The following is an 18,363-nucleotide window of genomic DNA, read 5'->3' as shown; positions in this document are numbered from 1 at the left end:
TGTCTGAATATTTAGAAACTATAATTTTTAAAAAGATTTTATTTATTTATTCATGAGAGATACACAGAGGTAGAGACATAGGCAGAGGGAGAAGCAGGCTCACTAAGGGGAGCCTGATGCAGGACTCGATCCCAGGACTCTGGGATTACGACCTGAGCCAAAGGCAGACGCTCAGCCACTGAGCCACCAAGGCGCTCCTAGAGACTATAGATTAAGCTACTGCGGGCCTGCTTTCCCAGCCAGAGCCTTGAAGCCTCTTCCCAAGCATCACCCTTGCATCCCAGAGGCCCAAGGAGCTGAGCCCACCCCTGGGCCAGGCCTGATGCATGACTCAGATCTGCTGGCTCATGACAGCTCTCACCAGACCCTCTGAACTCGGGACAGGGACTGACACAATCAAAGTCCCCAGGAAGCCTAGGCAGGCATGTACCCCTCCCTGTGTGTCATTTTGCCAACTCAGGATTTCCAGGCAGTTCTCAGCACCTCCCAATGCTACATCACCCGAGTAGAGAGAAGGGAAAGAACAGAGTTATCCTGTGGAAATTTCTCTGGCTGGATACCACCTTGCATAATTTGAAGCAATTATAAACAAAGCAGGCCTTCTGGAAACAACCCAGTCTCTGTCCGCTGGTAAACGGTAAAACAAAATGTGCTACATCCAGACAATTGAATACTACCCAGTAATGAGAATAAACTACGAATATACGCAACAATGGGTAAAGAGCAACTCCTAAGGCACTCAAAAGCAATATGTTAAGTGAGAGAAGCCAGACCCGCAGAAGGTTACATACTGCATGATTCCACCTGTATGACATTCTGGAAAAGGCAAGCTACAGGGAGGGAAGGTAGACCAGTGGTTGCCAGAGTGGGACATGGGAGGGGATTAACTGCAAAGGGACAGAAGGGAATTTGAGGTATAAAAATGTTCTATGTGCCGATTGTGTTGGCAGTTTGTCAAAACTCACCAAACCAAACACTTTAAAAAGGGTGAATTTTATAGTTAATAAATTATACCTTAATAAAGCTAACCCCCCAAATACGTATGTCATTCAGACCATCTTTCTCTGGTTTCCCAGGACAGAGGCTGCGATTTTCTCCCTCCTCCGTGGTCTATGGTCCATTGCAACTCAAGTGACCCTCTCCTGTATTTACCCTTCACTCAGTTATTTACCGGAGTGACAGATGGACAGAGATTTAGATAGAAAACACTTGTGTATTTTAGAGTCTCTGAGATGTAGGATCCTCCTAAGTGGAGGCCCAAGGCAGAGAAAGGGTCATCTTTCCAGGGCCTAGGAACAGCGTGAGAATGTCACAGACTGAGAACATCTTCTTTGATGAGTCTGGGTATACCTCAACTTCTGACACCCAATAGATTTTTTCTCGATTAACACACAACTCTTCAAGTTTATGTATTTATTTTTAGCAATCTCTACACCCAACATGGTGCTCAAACTCATGACCCCAAGACCAAGAGGCACATGCTCTTCCCACTGAGCCAGCCAGGCATACACATACAACTCTTGAATAGTAAACCTCCTGTGAATGTCCAGTTTTGTTGAAATTTTATTTTTTCAAAAAGATTTTATTTATTTATTCATGAGAGACACAGAGAGAGAGAGAGGCAGAGACACAGGCAGAGGGAGAAGCAGGCTCCATGCAGGGAGCCCAATGCGGGACTCGATCCCAGGACCCTAGGATCACTTCCTGAGCCAAAGGCAGATGCTCCACCACTGAGCCACCCATGTGTCCCCAATAACTTCCTTTTCACGTACCTCTATGGTGAGGGTCAGATCAACATGGGAAAAGGCTTTAAAAACTCTGAAACAATATGTGCCAGTGGGAGCTGCTGCTGAGTGGCTGTAAGCCACAGGCAGCCTGGCATGAAAATGTGATCCCGCCCAATGGCAAGGACCCCCTGGCCTTTAGAGGAGGCCCCAAAAGCTTGTTTGCAGTTGGGATATTTTTATTTCTGGTTTATAAGCAACCCGCAGGCTGTCCCCTTCCCCCTCCTCTTGCTTACAGGAACAGTCTAGAGATTCCTCCTTCTGTCCACATCCTGGGGTTCCCGCATCAGGGTCACCCAGTGTGCCGTGAGCTGGGGGCCACCAGCAGTGCAGCCTGAGAAACGTGGGGGTCAGCACTACAGCCAGGCCCACCATTGTCTGGCCCCGCGGGTCAGTGAACAGGCTAATGAGGCCTGTTCAGGGAGGTGGGGCACGGACAATGGGAACAAATCTCTGCCGGCTGTGCTCCAGGGAGGCAGAGTGCTGGCAGGATTTCCCCCAGAGCTAATCAATTCCAGAACCACTCAACCAGGGTGCTGAGCCCCGATGGTTGCTGACTCACAAAGGGCCGCACTGGTGCGGGGTGGGGGGAAATGAGAAACCATTTCACCGAAGAGAAAGGAAATAAGATCGCTTTGCAGAGATAAGAGAAGATCAAGGGGAAGGCCCAAGCCCTGGCAGGAATGAGACAGGGAGACTAAGTTCCCCTTCCTGTGCAAGTAGCTACTACGCCCAGCTGCGTGGAGCTCTCTGCCTGCCTGTAGCTCCTACCACGCCGCCCTCCGCCCTCTCCCCTCCTCCCCTCCACCTACTGGCCAAACAGGCCTCATTGTTAGCCAGGGGCACCTAAGTCATAGATCATTTAAGCAGGGAGAGGCTGGAGACACCACTGTCCCACTGATTCCCAAGCTTTTTAACAACCAAGTCTTCTCCAGCCACTTCTACCGGGATCCCATCTTTGGGAAACTTTAAAATAGCTGCCTTTACTGAGCACCTGCTCCTTTGGGTTGTTCGCTGGGCTGAGAATTCTTCCTTAATATTTCATCCAACGCCAACAAAACTACTGGGAAGGGAGGTACAATTACATCTCTATTTGATGTAGGAGAAGGCTCAACCTAGGAGAGGTGTGTTTGGCTGAAATACTACAACTAGAAAACAGGAGAATCAGAATCAAAACTAGGTCTGTGTGGCTTCAAGGCCCCACAGGCTGCCAGCATTTAAGAAGAAAGAGCCCATGCCCCCAGCAGCTGTACTCCTAGCTATATACTCAAGAAAAAAAGGAGCATTAGGTCTACATGCAAACTTGTACAAATGTTTATAGCTGTAGTCAAAAGGTAGAAACAACTCAAATGTCCATTGACTGACGAATGGGTAAGCCAAATGTGAAGCATCCATACCATGGAGTAGGATTTGGCCACAAAAAGAAATGAAGCACGATATATGCTACACCATGGATGATCCTTGAAAATATTTTGCTAAATAAAAGAAGCCAGCCACAAAAGACCACGAAACATATGATTTCATCTACATGAAATGTCTAGAGTAAGCATATATATGTAAATACTGATATATAAGTAATTATATATGAATATATACAATACGTGAATTAGTAGAAGTAAGTCCACAGATGCAGAAAGTAGATTTGTGATTGCTCAGGACTGGGGTGGGGGGAAGGAGGAGATAAGATGATAATTCCTAAAGGGCATAGGGTTTCTTTTTGAGGTAATGAAAATGTTCTCTAATTGACTGTGGTGATGCTGGCACAGATCTGTGAATATACTAAAGTCTGGTGAGTCCTACACTTTGAACAGGTGCAGCATGTGGATTATATCTCAGAGTAGAGCTATTCAAGAGAAAATCACCCATGCTTTGAGGGGCATAGCATGACTCTCTTTGGCTGGGCCTTCTCTCTCTTTTTTTAAAGATTTTATTTATTTATTCATGAGAGACACACAGAGAGAGACAGAGACACAGGCAGAGGGAGAAGCAGGCTCCCTGCAGGGACCCTGATTCAAGACTTGATCCCAGGACCCTGGGATCACGACCTGAGCCAAACGCAGACACTCAACCACTGAGGCACCCAGGTGCCCCTAGGCTGAGCCTTCTCATATGTCAATGTCATATAGTGGTTCTGTCTCATGAAGACTGCGAAGCAGAAGCTGTGTGGGGCTATGGAGGGAGCAAGAGCTTTGGAACCAGTGACCTCGGATAACTCCTCTAGCCTGTCTGGGCCCTGGTTCCCACCTTATCAAGCTATTGCAGTATATACGAAAGCCCCCAGCCCCTCCAGTTCTAAAGTTTCCCAATTTTGAAGTGTGAGGCTTGAGGGAAGTGGCAGAGGTGGGTGGTGTCTGTCTGCGGACAGAGAGGTTTGCCTTGCTGCCACGGGGCCTTCTCTCCTGTGGGGACCACAGGCTGGTCAGCCAGGGGGTTAGGGGAGTTTGGGGACTCACAGCTCCTGGGCAGATGAGAGCCCCCAAATAAGAGAGATGAGGTCGAAGTTAAGAAAACAGGGGGATTTGTGTGAACCCTAGGGACAGCCCTGCTGCCCTTGGAAACTGGTGGGAAGTAGAACCAGGAATGAGGCAAATGAGAGAGCGAAGGGGAGGCCAGCTCCTATAGGAATGTAGCTCTTTCTTCAAGGCAATGGGATGGGCTGGATGACTGATGTATGCCTTCCCAGCAGTGAAGCATCTGCCAAAAATGCAGAGATGCTTTTCTGAAAACAACTGGAGGATAGAAAGAGATATAAAAAAAGCTAAGCAAGGAAAAAATAAAGCAAAAAACCAACAGTTTGGTAACAGAGGTACTTAAATAACCAGGAAAATGGTACTAACGCACCAGCCATAGTGGTAAAGTACACGTTCTGTATTTGTGAATTTGCCCACTGGCTAAAATTTACTGGTAATTCCAAAATCTTTCCTTCTGGTGCTTTTGAGGGCATTCAAGGGCGTGAGTGGAGCAGCAAAAAAATTTGAGTCCCCCAGTGCTCGTGTTCCCAGCTGAGGTCAAATGAAGGCTTTGCCTTCTGGTTGCAGCTCTCGAACTGTAAACAAGTATTTTGTTTTGTTTTGTTGCTGTCTATTTAGTGCTGTGTTTTATGCCTTGTTTCCCTTTTGGTTGGTGATTTTGCTAGAGAAAACCACCCCCAGATGTAGTGCTGGAGTGCTGTCTGGTGTTCCTAAGCAAGCTTTCCTAAGAAAGCTGCGATGTGCCCTGCAGAGAGAACCTGTTCATCTCATTCAGGCATGGGCTGTCAGTGAATTCAATGTTAACAAATCAACAATATATATTAAATAAGGTGTGAAACTGAAACACACATAAAAAATAGCTAAGTAGTATTGATCAGCTGACAAAATCTCTGTGACCAGAAATTCACAGGCACCTAACTCTGTATTTCCTTCAGGAACTGTTGGCTGCTATCTAGTGGTCAAGTCTTTTTTCTTTTTTTTTTAAGATTGTATTTATTTATTCATGAGAGACACAGAGAAATAGGCAGAGGGGGAATCAGGCTCCCTGTGGGGATCCCATGCGGGACTAAATCCCAGGACCCTGGGATCACAACCTGAGCCAAAGGCAGACAGACACTCAACCACTAAGCCACCCAGGTACCCCTAGTGGTCAAGTCTTTATAGACCACAACTGTGGCATACATGAGCATTGGCCATACATGCTATGTGTTTTTAATGCATGACATCATTTTAACACCCACAAAGTAGACGTCATCTTTGTGCTACAGATAAGGAAGTTGAGGTTGCGTATACTAACGTGACTTAGAGTGCATGTATGGAAGTGGTAGGATTCCATTTCTCTCTCACTCTCCAAAGAGGAAGCCCTGGAGCCGAAATGTAAGTTCTTAGAAAAGGGTGCCCAGGCCCACATCGGGGCTGGTGGGAGGGCATCAGGAAAGCTGAGCATAGTCAAGAACAGGGCATATCTGAGAAAGGAAGGTGAAAGAACTGGACACGATCCTCCAGATGTAGTCTGGTCAGGCTATGGCTGAGCAGAGGGGAAAAGACCATCTGCAACCAGCACAGAGGAGAAGCACAGGATGAGGAGTTTGGGTGCCGACACCAAGAAGGAAGCGATGAAAGGAACAGGAATTGTTCAGCCTAGAGATGAGGGTGTGGAGACCAACAGGAGGGAATCTGCAAATACCTAACGGGCTATCTTGGGAACAAGAACTAGAAGGAAAACAGAACTAGGCTTTCAGGTTCAGAATTACTGTTGACTCAATGTAAGCAGTATTTTCTGATACTCAGAGCTCTCCAACAGGCCCAGAACAGGGACTGGTGGTCCATAGGCTAAATCTGGCTGCAGACACATTTTGTTGGTTCACAGTGCTTTCTGAAAAATTGTATTTAAATGCTCTGCTGTGGGACATGTGTCTTGTTTCCAGAGCCTATGCCAGTCCCTGTGTTTAGTCCCACGTCATTCATGTGTAATTTGACTTGCCCTTCAGGTATAGGGTGGACTGGTTTAGCAAATAAAATACATGATGCACAGTTAAATTTTGAATTTCAGACAAACGACAAATACTTTTTTTAGTGTAACCTTGTCCGATGCAATACCTGGGATGTACTTATACTGTGTCTATAGTTAGTTATATGCCAGTTCTTGTGATTTACTAACACTGTCCCATATTCAATCTGGCAGCCCTACCCCAGAGGCCTGAAATAGGAGCCCTGATGCTGCATTTTGAGGAAGTGGGTTCTATATTTGGGAAATATTCGAAGAGTTGTCTCAGAGGAATGCTAGAGATGAAAACAGGGCTCAAATGTCTAAATATGCCCTTGTCTTATCTTCTAGAGATCCTCCATTTCAGAGAGACAAAACAATAAAAGCTAGAGGGAGATAATTCTAAATCACAGCCCAGGTGCTATTCTGGTGTGCTTGACAGGTGGGATGCTGGCTTGTGCTGGAACAGCAGAATGTTCTACCAAAACGGGGATTGATGGACAGATAAGGACACAAAGTGTTTTTGACCTCTAATATCAATTGCTAGGAAAACTCTTGTTAAGTGCAAGTTGACTGATGTGTCTACAGCTGGGGAGAATGGTGGCAATCCCTTTCTAGATCAGGGCATGAACCGAGAGGCCTGTAACATCCCCAAACGATGATTCTGTTTTATCTGTCAAAAGCCATCTTCTACTTCTCTGAGACTGGGGTAAGTCATCCCGACGCTTACTTTCCTATGCTGCTGCCAGGACTGTGTTTCTGGTTGTTTTGAACAGACCATGTCCGACTCACCAGGGACTGGAACATGGCGGCAGTTGATAGGAGAGCAGAGGCTGGCCCTAATGCACTGCTACCCCAGCCTCAGTTTCTTCTGCAGAAAAGGAGGGGCTAGATCTGAGGTCATTTCCAGAAACTGTGCTGCTGAAAGTATCAGTCTTTGGTCATCAGCTGGCCTTTCTGCATCCTCCTCCTGACCTCCAAGGAATTAAGATGTTTATATTCAGTGGGACTTGAGTGAGCATTTGGTTCAACTCCCTCATTTTAGAGATAATGCAAGTTCGCCTCATGGTAGAGAGATGAGGTCCAGAGCTCATTGTGGCTCAGTGGGTGGCCTCCCATTCTTTGTCTATGGTTCATCTTGTCTCCCTCCCTTACTTTTACTCAAATTTCTCAAAGTCCCTCACTCAAAACAGAGAAAATGACAAAAGGCAGGGGATGGTAACAAGTCAAATAAAAAATATTTAGGGGAGAGAATACATTTTGCACTAGTGTATAGATGGAAGTGCACACGGAGGGAATATCCTTAGTAGTTCTAATTTGTCCTTTTCTGGAAAAGCTCCTACGAGACCTTGACTCTGCCCTCTCTTTTAAAGACAAGTGCCTCCAGAACATCCCCAGGTTCACTCAGGTGCTCACCAAGTATCCCTAATGACACTGGGTTTCCTTCACCATTCTCCTCTTCATCAAAATTAAACAAAGAAAATCTCAGGAGTTACTCAAAGTAAAAATAAACTCCATTTCAACTATTGTATAGTCAGGACAAATTAAATATGTGCTTTTTTTTTTTTTTTTAACTGAAGGTTGAGAAGTAACTGACCCAGGTACCTCTGAAATCTTAAAAACCTTCAGGTTTGGCCTGAAGTCCTCATGGCTCCACCATTTTCAAGCAAAGGCTCTGTTTTCACTGTCCATTCTTGATAGCTAGTCTGTCTCTTCCATGAGACCTTCAGGGGACCCTGACCTTTTCTCCTCTTAAATTCCTCAGGGTCTTGTACTGTCATGATGCACATGGACCCCCACCTGGCAGGTATTGAATGAACAAGTTGGAAATGAAGGAAAAGAACAGGGGCTGTGGAAATGTAAATATCCTGGATCAAACCCTGGTTTGATCACCAGCTGGTGAATTTGGGCAAGTTTTTAGTTTCTCTAAGCCTCCGTTTTCTTATTTGTAAAATGCAAATAAACCACCTCTCTTACAGGGTTGTTGTAGAGAGAAAATGGATTAATGAAGGCTCTCAACAGGCAGTAGCTGTTGTTATTATCGTACCTGTTGAATCAATACCAAACTCAAGCAATGAGAACCACCACATGGCAGTATGATTTTCTAGCCTTCTAATGCAGTCCCATTCAGTTTGGCACAAAGTTATAGATTGGTAATCTGAAGGACGAGTTGCTTTGTGTAACTGCCCCACCACGGGTGGGCATGATTTTACTGGTCCCTAAGAGTGTTTAAGGAGAGGCATTACAGTCAACACTGGAATGCATGCCAATTGTTTTATTTATGATGCCTATTTGTATGACAAGGCCAACCAGCATGTGGCCCCCAGGGAGAAGCCCATGGCCCCATCCAAATCATTACTCCACAATGCGGCGGAAAGACTGCACAGCTGGGGAAGCTGCACCCCAATCAATGGGCTTCCGGTACTCCTTCTTGTCCAGGAGGTACTGCCTGCCACGGTAGTTGGGTAGCTCGTAGAAAATCCAGACACCATCCAGCACCTTACTGGAGTGGACCTCTCGCATGTGAAACTGCTCCATGATGGAAGGGCAATCTTCGGTGGTTTCGTACATTTGACCATTAAAATCTCCCTTCTCAAAGATCTGAATCTTATATTGGCCTCCACTAGACTGGAAAAACACAGGAGGAAATAAACAGCGACCATCATGAAAATCACCAACAGTTCAACAACTCAGAGAACAGCATGGTTCAGAACCCACCATCTTGAAAGCTAGATGATCTGATCTCCCATCCCCTATGGTGTACTGACTGAAACAGGTGACTTTCAGTAAGAGAAACTTAGTGCCTTAAAGTGCTCAGGAGGTAGAGAGAGTGCTCTGGATATAATTCGTCATTCAGTCTTGGGATGAACTGACATAAAGTTTTATGTAAGCCTCAGCAGCCAACAAAAGAAAACACCCCATTAAGAGTAGAGAAATGTTAAGAAAAGGCTTTCACAGAAAAGTAAAAAAAAAAAAAAAAAAAAAAAAAAATGGGGGAGGGAGTAGGGAAAAGAGAGACAGAGAGAACCATAGCTTGGTCGGCAAGCAAACGAGCTAGGAGGGTTGGGCTCCAGACTTACCAGGTGAACAGCTCGGCAGGAGCTAAGGCGGTCGTTGAGGCCCATCCAGTGCTGGTATTCGGGGTACTCGCCCCGAGGTAGGATGTACATGTAGCCAGCGAAGTTGGGCCTTTCGTACACCGCCCAGGTACCTCCTTCCACTCGAATGGAGTTACAGCGACTCAGGTACATGTGGAAATCCGCACAGTCGCAGTCGCAGTCATAGTGGCGGCCTTGGAAATGCTTGTCTTCATAGAAAGTGATCTGAGGTGCAAGGCCGACAAAGAGAGGAACTGGGGAGTTGGGTGGCTTTCTTCATAAACAAAATTAAAACCAAGAACACATTCCTCACTTTGGACATTCCTTTCTCTTCAGTTTTGAGGAGGAAATAAGAGAGTTCTACTTCACCTCATAACACCTATCCTCTGGCAGACAACGTTGGTTGTCAGCAACAGGAATGAGAACTTCCTGAAGGCTTAAAATGAAGCAAAACAAAAGATAAGCCAGACCCAAGTTCATTGCTTCTTCCTTTTTGTTCCCATAACTCACTGTACTTATCGCATTAGAAAGTAAATTATCTGCTTACATATCTCTTTCCCATCAGACTCCTATTAGACTTCTTCCATGGGCAAAGGCCCAGCCTTATTTAAGCTATGGACAAACCTTCAATAACTGTGAGATGAAGATGAGTAAGTTCTAAATGCATAAATTCATTCTAGGTGATATGGAAGATACATAGAGAAAAATAAAATGTAGATCTTTGCTGTAAAGAGCTTATTTTAGATGGATATATAGAGCATACACCTGACAATATTTTATGTTTTGTATTATTTCATTGCCAACAGAGTAGTTACAAAGTAACAAGATGACAAGTCAAGAATGTTCTTTGCCTCAAACTCTTACCAAGTTTCTACCACAACCTTTGGGGTAAACCTGAGGCCTATGATGGCACTGTAGCATGCAGCCCGGAGAAACAGGAAATAATAAACCTGGGCTCTCAAGCTGCATCTCTACACTCAGCCTTACTACTTTAGGCAAGCTACCTTTCTGGGCTCCAGCTTCCCATGTTTCAAATCAAAGGACTAGATTGGATTGGAAGCCCCAGCTAGCTATAAAATAAAATTTTTTGGTTTGCAACAGGAGATAAGAGTTCCTAGGCACTCCTGGGGCTTCATAGCGCAGTTTCTGAAAACCACTAGACCAAATGGACTGCAGAGGTTGCCCCTTTTTGTTCTGCAATTCCACAACCCAATGTCGATGTTGGTTTATAATTTAAACTGAAATCACCAGGGGTAATGGATTCAAGCAGTTGATCTAGCGTTATGCCGCCACCTTGTGGCCAATTTGCTTTATCGGTTTAAAAGAAGAAAATCCTGTCCGGTGTTTTCATGCGAAGGGAGGTAGTCTAGAAAGGATCTTTGAGGTGAAGATTGAAGGATAAGGAGGGGTTTTCAGAAGCAAAGGAAAATGGATTGCCTGTTCAAAGGAATAAAAAAAAAAACATGACCCACTATAGGGACAAGTAGTTCACCAAGCTTGGTGCATATAGAGTATGTGGTGAAGTATTCGGAAATAAAGTCACAGATGCCCTGCTAGAATCCATTGGTGATGATTTGCGAGATGCAATGGAGTAGCCTGTGCGTAGAAGCAGGTGGTTGCTATGGGTGTGGTGAGAGATGATGCGGGCCAGCCAAATGGCAACTACTAGATGAATGACACTGAGGAAACAGTCAAAGGAATGGAGGATTTGGTGACTGACTGGATGTAAGGGTTGATGGACAGGCAGAAACCAAAAATGACTTGTAAAAGGGCATAAAACCTCAATGTTTTCTACCGCAGAGGAGCCCTTCTAGATCATAGCCTATTGACTCATGGTTATTTCCTTCCACCTTAATCTACCTTTCCTGTTTCTCTCTCCACTCTTCTGTTTCCTGTTCTCTACGAGCTCCCTTACCCCTAACTGCTACCCCTAAATCATCTACTTCATTTCCTTCCTTCCCCTCCCAAATCTCTCTTCCAGCTCTATTTCCCATTTTAGCATAGCACAGATTTAGAGATATATGGTGTCCCAGTTTACAGATGAAAACAAAATTGCAGCACTGCTAGTTACCAGCTCTGTGACCATGGAGAGGCCACCGGACCTCTCTCTAGAGCTCAGGCTCTACATTTGTAAAACTGGGTAACAATATCCACTGAAGAGGGTTGTTCTGAGGAGGGAGAATGCCAATTAAACACTTATTCTGGTTCATAATTGCCAATAAACTTTTGTTACTATTATTACAGATAAAGAAATTAAATGACTTCCCTAAATAGCTAGTTATGAGTTAGTTGCAGGCAAGCAAGTGAGTCTTATCTCCCTTTTGCTGTTTTCCTGCCTACACACCCCATTCACTCTCTTAGTAATGGAACACGACTAAGTCTTAGATGCTTTTCCCAAAGCCTGTGGAAAGATCTTTAGGAAAACCAAGGTAACTTCACTAAGAATTAATTGATTCTAAACTCCTTAATTCAACTTTAATTTAATTTAGCTTTGGTTTTTGGTTAACTATTCACCAAAAAAGAGGCTTTGCAAGAGATATGCTATAGAAAATAAAGTTATTATCTTTTTTACTTCAATGTTTCTCACACTTAGTGCCCTCTGCACATTTGCCTGGCTAAAATCTGTATCTGAGAAGTAGAAATATACACGATGTTTTATAAAGTCACCTTGCTGTCTACCCTTCCAGCAGACTAGCCAACCATCCCAGGGCTGAAACAAAGTACAATGTTGCCATGGAGCCATTACTGAACCAAACTCTCCTGTCAGTGGAGACCTTCCAAATCTCAGAGCCCAGAGAATGTTGTACCTCTACTCAATTTCCATTTGCAAAAGGACCATGAAATCTACTCTATGGTCAGCTGAGATTCTTGGGCAAAACATTTGTAGAGTAGGCTAAGAAATAGTGCTGGAGATTTCCCTAGAAATTATGACAAAATTTCTCTCATTCTCATTTGGTTTTTGAAAAATAGCCTACTAAACCAATACAGCAGAAAGAAAAATGTTGAGTATTCCAGAGGTAACAAAACCAAATTTAGTAAAATGCATTGTTTCTGCCAAGCCCACACAACTCTGATTAAATTGCTAGTAAACTGGAGGGAAAGGGAGAAGCAACAGACAAAGAGTAAGAGATTAACTTGCTCTCTTGGCTCAGCAAGCAGGTGAGTTAACCACGTGAACAGTGCAGCTACAAGAAATAAGAAGGCACACTCTTACTACCTTGGAAATCTTTGAAAGTGGGATTTTTTTTCATCCAAGAGGGTTCTTTTTTTAAAAAAGATTTTATTTATTTATTCATGAGAGACAGAGAGAGAGAGAGGCAGGCAGAGACACAGGCAGAGGGAGAAGCAGGCTCCATGCAGGGAGCCCGACATGGGACTCGATCCCGGGTCTTTAGGATCAGGCCCAGGCTGAAGGCGGTGCTAAACCGCTGAGCCACCCGGGGCTGCCCCGAAGAGGGTTCTGTAACAGTCTTCCTTCAAGGCACATGGATATTCCTCTAAGGGCTTACAGTTCTTTCCTACGGGATTTGCATGGCATCCTTTCAAGAATCTCGGAGCACTAAAGACACTGTCTCATTCTTCTCCCACGATCTTTTAGATAATGAGTATGATGATTAGTTCTATTTTCCAAGTGAAAAAAAAAACAACCAGGCACTACCTAATTCTGTAGCAAGTTAACAGGTGCCTCCTGACATGATGCGATGGGGAATACTTGACATTGCCTATGCAACTTTCTGGCCAAAGACAGTTTCGTCTGAATCTAAACACAGAGAAACAATCAGACAAATGCAGATTTCAGGATTTGCTACAAGACATCTAATCTGGACTTTGAAAAATGTCAATGTCTCAACAACAACAAAAAGGTAGGGCTGATTTTTCCATATAAAAGAAACTAAAGGAAAAAAAGCTTAAACCTGGCAACCAAATGCAATGCATGATCCTTGACTGGACCCTGTATCAGGGGAAAAGCCAGCCATGAAACACATTTGGGGGAGCAACAGGAAGGAATTTGAATATAGCCTGAATATTAGATATTATATTTATGAAAAATTTAGGGGACAAGATAATGATAGTGTGGTTATTTTTGGAGATACATGCCTAAATACTTATGGCAAAAGAATTAAGTCTGCTATTTGTCAACTGGTTTAGTACAAAGGGAGAGAGACAGACCTAATATAGCAAAATGTTAACAATTGGAGAATATAAGTGAGGTATATTCAAGTATCTGTTCAACATTTCTTTCTTATTGAGATTCAATGGGTTTGAAACTTTTCAAAGTAAAAAGTTAGGGGGGTGGAAATCAGGCACCAATGGCTTTGCCTCACTCACTGGTCAATGGAAGAGCTAAAATAAAGAATGAAGATAGATTCCCTCCTTCCTAAAGCCCTGCCTAAGAGATCAATTTCCAGTCCACCAACTGTGAATTAAGTATTTTAGAGGCAATTTTCCTAAGGTAAGTAAGCACTTTATTTTAGGAAATGGATAAGAGTAACCGCTTGAATGAAGGGGATATGTGGGACTTAATTCACTTCATTGGTCTAGAACATTACTGATTGATGCTAACTTTTACAGAGCAGATTTTTTTTTAAAAGATTTTATTTTTAAGTAATATCCTACACCCAATGTGGGGCTTGAACTTAAAACCCAGAGATCAAGAATCACATGTTCTACCAACTGAACGAGCCAGGCGCCCCTCACAGAACAGAGTTTTAACCAAATACTAAATGTTTTCTACTCCATGTACTCCCTTTTATCAGTATGTACTATTCCTGTGGAAATTCATAATGTATTGGTTGGTGGGAGGTAGAAATCATGATGACATTTGCACGCTATATACCTGTACAGTATTGAATGTCGCCCCCCCTACACAAAGATAAACCCTTAATACAACTGTTGGGTAATTCTGTTACAGTAAAAAACATAAGGAGCATTTCCTAATCTCCTCTCCCAATCCCAGCCTTCAAATCACTATCATACTTACCTCCAGGCAAGAAAGCAAAAGCTTTTCTCCACATTTCTTTCAATATATCTTTAGGTACATTGGAAAAGAGGAAACATTCCAAACGAAAGGAAACACTGTAAAAGAAAGGCACAAAGGAAAAGAAAGTGGTAGGGTAAAAATCAGCATGACCGCTTACTTACCTTGGTTCCAGATTTAGACATTTTGGTGCATAGATTGGTTTCCCCGGTGCTGGAATCCGGAATAGCTACAGAGAGTAGGAGGCACAGAGACATTTATACTGGGCTGGTTTGAAATCAAACATTTGCTTAGTCATGAGAATAGGATCCAAAAATTGAGTCAGTCATTTAGAGGCTATTGATGGTTTCTAGAAAAACAATTGGGATTATGAAATAAAGGAAAGCTTCAGTACCCCTTCTAATGCTTACCAAGCCTTGCTGCATTATAGACTTTGCTGAGTCAAGGCACCAAAACCCAGCCAAAGTTTTCAAAATTAAAAACAAAAACGTCCCTCTTACCTGGGTAATTTGGTTTTCTAGCAAGCAGCCACCTTGAAATCCCCAATGTCTTCTTTTTTCAACAGAGCTTATAGGAGAGTCAAAAGACTACCCTCTAATTCTGAATAGAAGTGACACATTCCAAAGGAACAAAACTTCATGACTACTAAACACAATGCGTGGTCTTTTGTTTGGATAATGTCACTACAAAGGATATTTTTGAGAATGATTAGCAAAAATTGTTTACAGGCTGTGTATCATGAAATTGTGTAATTTCCTGAATTTAATCAATTTAATTATTTGTACTATGATTACACAGGAGAATGTCTTTATTTTTAGGAAATACATGCTAACATCTTTAGGAGTAAAGGTTTAAGATGTCAGCAACCTACTCTGAGATTGCTGAGCAAAAATACTACTACTGTCCAGGGTGATCAATGTGGCAACACATTAGCAAGTGGTAAATCTAGACAAGGGATGTGTGGGGAATTCAGATTCTTGCAACTATTAGGTTTGAAATTTTTTCAGGACATACATGCAAGTTCTAATCCATAAGAAAGGGCTCTTCAGTATGCAGCCTGAGAGACAGAAAGCTACCATGGGAATTATCCTGCAAAGGTTGAGCTAAGCCCAACTTGCTGCCTGCTTGGTGGCATTTTTCTGCCATGATATCATATGAGGACTTTGTTTAGAGGACACTTCTTGGTACCTACTACACCTCTGACTTTTAGAATGAGATTACATTTTAGGTAAATTTTTTTTTTTTAAGATTTTATTTTTATTTATTTATTTGAGATAGAGAGGAGAGAGAACATAAGCAGAGACTAGGGGAGAAGCAGGCTCTCTGCTAAGCAGGGAGCCAGATGCAGGGCTTCATCCCAAGCACATGCTTAACTGACTGAGCCACCCAGGTGCCCCATTTTAGGTAAATTCAAAGAAATAGCAATCCTTCTCAATTTTCATTTTCCTGGTCAAACATATTCTTCTTAAAAGTCCATCTTCCTCATGTTCACTAATTAAGCTATGCAACAAATGGGATGCCCCAAGATATATTACGGTTGATTCAGAAAATGGGAAACGTGCCTTGATAAGAAGATTATTGAGAAATTATTAAGCTATGCTTAGCTTTGAATTTGATAAACTGGAATATATCTAAGTAATATCATTAATTTCAGTAACCAATAGCAATTTCCAAAATACTTGTTACTCCAGTGTTTCTTTATTGAATTCTCTCTTGAATTTCATCTTAAAATAAAAATGATGAAAACCTCAATTAGAATACACATTCTAAGAGTTAATTTTTCACTTTAGAAATAAAAGATCAAGCCCTTTTTTGATAATAATTACTAATTCAATGACCAGTGAGCATAAGAAACAATGTTCATCAGCAGATTCATTTAATAATTTAATAATTATTTAATAATTTAATAATTCTTTTTCATTTATCTTAAAGAATACAGCTTTTCCAATCAAATGTAAACTTTATTTTCATATAACATCACAGGATGACACTGGTAACCAAGAGGGAGCAGAATACATGACCCCCAAAATGTGCTACTGTAGCATGTGGGGATTTTGAGCTGAAAATGATCAAGACCTCTCAGGTTCAAGAAAAACATTTTCCCTCCTTTAACCACCTAAAATAATTCAGATATGGGGCCTGGCTCAGAAGGGGCGCCATTACCAGAGGGAATTTTTAATCTGAATGACCCAACTAACTGTATGACATGGCAAACATCTACCTGCCTCCCATCTGTTCTAACATCCTGTGAATTACCCTCTTCCTCTTTGAAGCCCTAGGACGATATTCCATTCCTTAGTTCAGGGTGGCATATATGCCAACTGCCTGACTTGTTCCTGCGACTCATGTTCTTATGAGGCAGCCTAAGATATGTAATTAAAATTGTTTCCTCCTGTTAATCTGTCTTATGCCCATTTAATTAGTAGATCAAAGCCAAAAGAACCTAGAAGGATAGAGGAAAAATTCTTTCCTCCCTCATAAAACCTTTTCTAAAATTAAAAGTAAAGCTTTATCTTTTTATCAAAAGAAGAACATTACTTTTCAGAGTTTGCTTATTGAAAAATTGGAGCAGAAAATGAAAAATAGAGATTTTACACAATTTCATTGTTTCATACTTTTAAGGACTAAAATATCTTTGTATAAAACTATTTCTGCTATATTTATACACCAACAAACTATACTTTCATTCCAATCATTTTTTAAAAGGAACAGCAATTTCCTTTTAAATAGTTACAAAGAACTAGAAAACTCTTATTTAACTCTAGAAAGGATGATACCCTTTCATCATACAAATTGAAATGTGAAGTTTACTTGCAAATCTATACTCAATCACTTTAATAGTAACATACAATGAAACTACCTTCATCAACTTCATTTTGGTTTTCTGATGTGCTATAAACAATACGTTTATATGACAGTCAGAAGCTCATCTAAAATACGACCTAAGTAGTAATATATCAGTGTGGAATGAAAATCAAGGAACGGTCTTAAATAGGAAGGAAAGAGCCCCAATGTCTCTTAAGCAGCAAGAGCATCTTCCCAATGTATGTTCAAGATGTGTACCATCTTCTATCCATCCTCCTGTTACCAGGGCCCTGAAAATAACCAAAGAAAAATATTAATAACTGAATTTTCTATTGTCTTCATGCAAATAATGAGGAGAAAACTTATATTTATAAAATCACATAAATCAAGGTCAGATGAGAGTTTAGACTGACAAAATACATAACATTTAAGATTAATTGTATTCCTTTTTTCTGAGGGTCATATCGGTTCAAAATAGTAAAAAAGACATTCATATATAGACATGAAAAAGTGACAGGCTATCAATATTAGTCTCAACTAAAATTTCACATTCTTATAGTTCCCATTTGTTTTGGACAATCTTCATCAGATTTCTGATTCTTAATCTCAGCATTTATTAAATATTATAAAATTCTTTTTTTGTAAGAAGTAATATACACTTTAAAATGCAAACAATCTATAATGATAAAGAATAGTTTTTTACAGTTTTGGAAAACAGTTCAACATTTCCTCAACAAGTTAAACCTATAAGCTTGCAATTCTACTCCTAGGTACATACCCAGAGAATTGAAAATGTAGGTCTACACCGAAACTTTTACACTAAAGTTACACAACATTATTCACAATAAAAGTGAAAACAATTGAAAAGGGGAAACAACTCCAATCTCAGATCCACTGATGAACAGATAAATTGTGGAATATCCATACAATGGAGTATCAACCAGCCATAAAAAGGAATGACATACTGACACATGCTACACTCATGACCCTAAGATCATGATATGAAGTGAAGGAAGCCAGGCACAAAGGCCACATGTTATATGATTCCATTTATAGGAAATGTCCAGAGTTGACAAATCAGGGGACAAAGAGTAGATTGGTGGTTGTCAAAAACTGGAGAAAAGAGAAGATACTGAGAGTGGAGGAATGAGGAATGACTATGTGTATGGGGTTTGTTTTTAGGGTGACGAAAATGTTCTGGATTTGTCAATGGTGAAGGTTGCACACACTTGTATTGACT

The 18,363-nt window shown here is 41.9% G+C and overlaps 2 protein-coding genes across 8 annotated transcripts in view; both read right to left on the bottom strand.

The window, feature by feature from the left end:
• Nucleotides 1-8,497: 8,497 nt before the first annotated feature.
• Nucleotides 8,498-15,844, bottom strand: CRYGS (crystallin gamma S). Its single transcript, XM_041731439.1, has 3 exons — nt 14,483-15,844; nt 9,323-9,565; nt 8,498-8,870 (listed from the first exon to the last, which is right to left on the bottom strand). Exons 1-3 carry the CDS (start codon nt 14,573-14,575, stop codon nt 8,598-8,600), a joined length of 609 nt encoding a protein of 202 aa, XP_041587373.1. The 5' UTR covers nt 14,576-15,844; the 3' UTR covers nt 8,498-8,597.
• Nucleotides 15,845-16,177: 333 nt separating this feature from the next.
• TBCCD1 (TBCC domain containing 1) overlaps nt 16,178-18,363 on the bottom strand; it is a 51,541-nt gene continuing 49,355 nt past the window's right edge. For all 7 annotated transcript variants that reach the window (XR_005984167.1, XM_041731432.1, XM_041731431.1 and 4 more), the window contains one exon: nt 16,178-17,413. The gene's annotated coding sequence lies outside the window, so the exon portion shown is untranslated. The remainder of the gene's footprint in view (nt 17,414-18,363) is intronic.

The sequence above is a fragment of the Vulpes lagopus genome, chromosome 17 (assembly GCF_018345385.1).
Source record: "Vulpes lagopus strain Blue_001 chromosome 17, ASM1834538v1, whole genome shotgun sequence".
NCBI classification, from domain to species: Eukaryota; Metazoa; Chordata; class Mammalia; order Carnivora; family Canidae; genus Vulpes; species Vulpes lagopus.
Note: the sequence above shows the minus strand (reverse complement) of the source record. Positions and strands in the feature narration are given on the sequence as shown.

What these genes read in the sequence shown, in the direction of transcription:
- CRYGS (XM_041731439.1), bottom strand. Translation starts at nt 14,575, where the DNA reads ATGTCTCTGTGCCTCCTACTCTCTGTAGCTATTCCGGATTCCAGCACC. An exon ending in TGTCTAAATCTGGAACCAAG is followed by an intron (nt 9,566 to 14,482) that starts GTAAGTAAGCGG and finishes CTTGCACCTCAG; the next exon opens with ATCACTTTCTATGAAGACAA. An exon ending in CCTGCCGAGCTGTTCACCTG is followed by an intron (nt 8,871 to 9,322) that starts GTAAGTCTGGAG and finishes GTGTTTTTCCAG; the next exon opens with TCTAGTGGAGGCCAATATAA.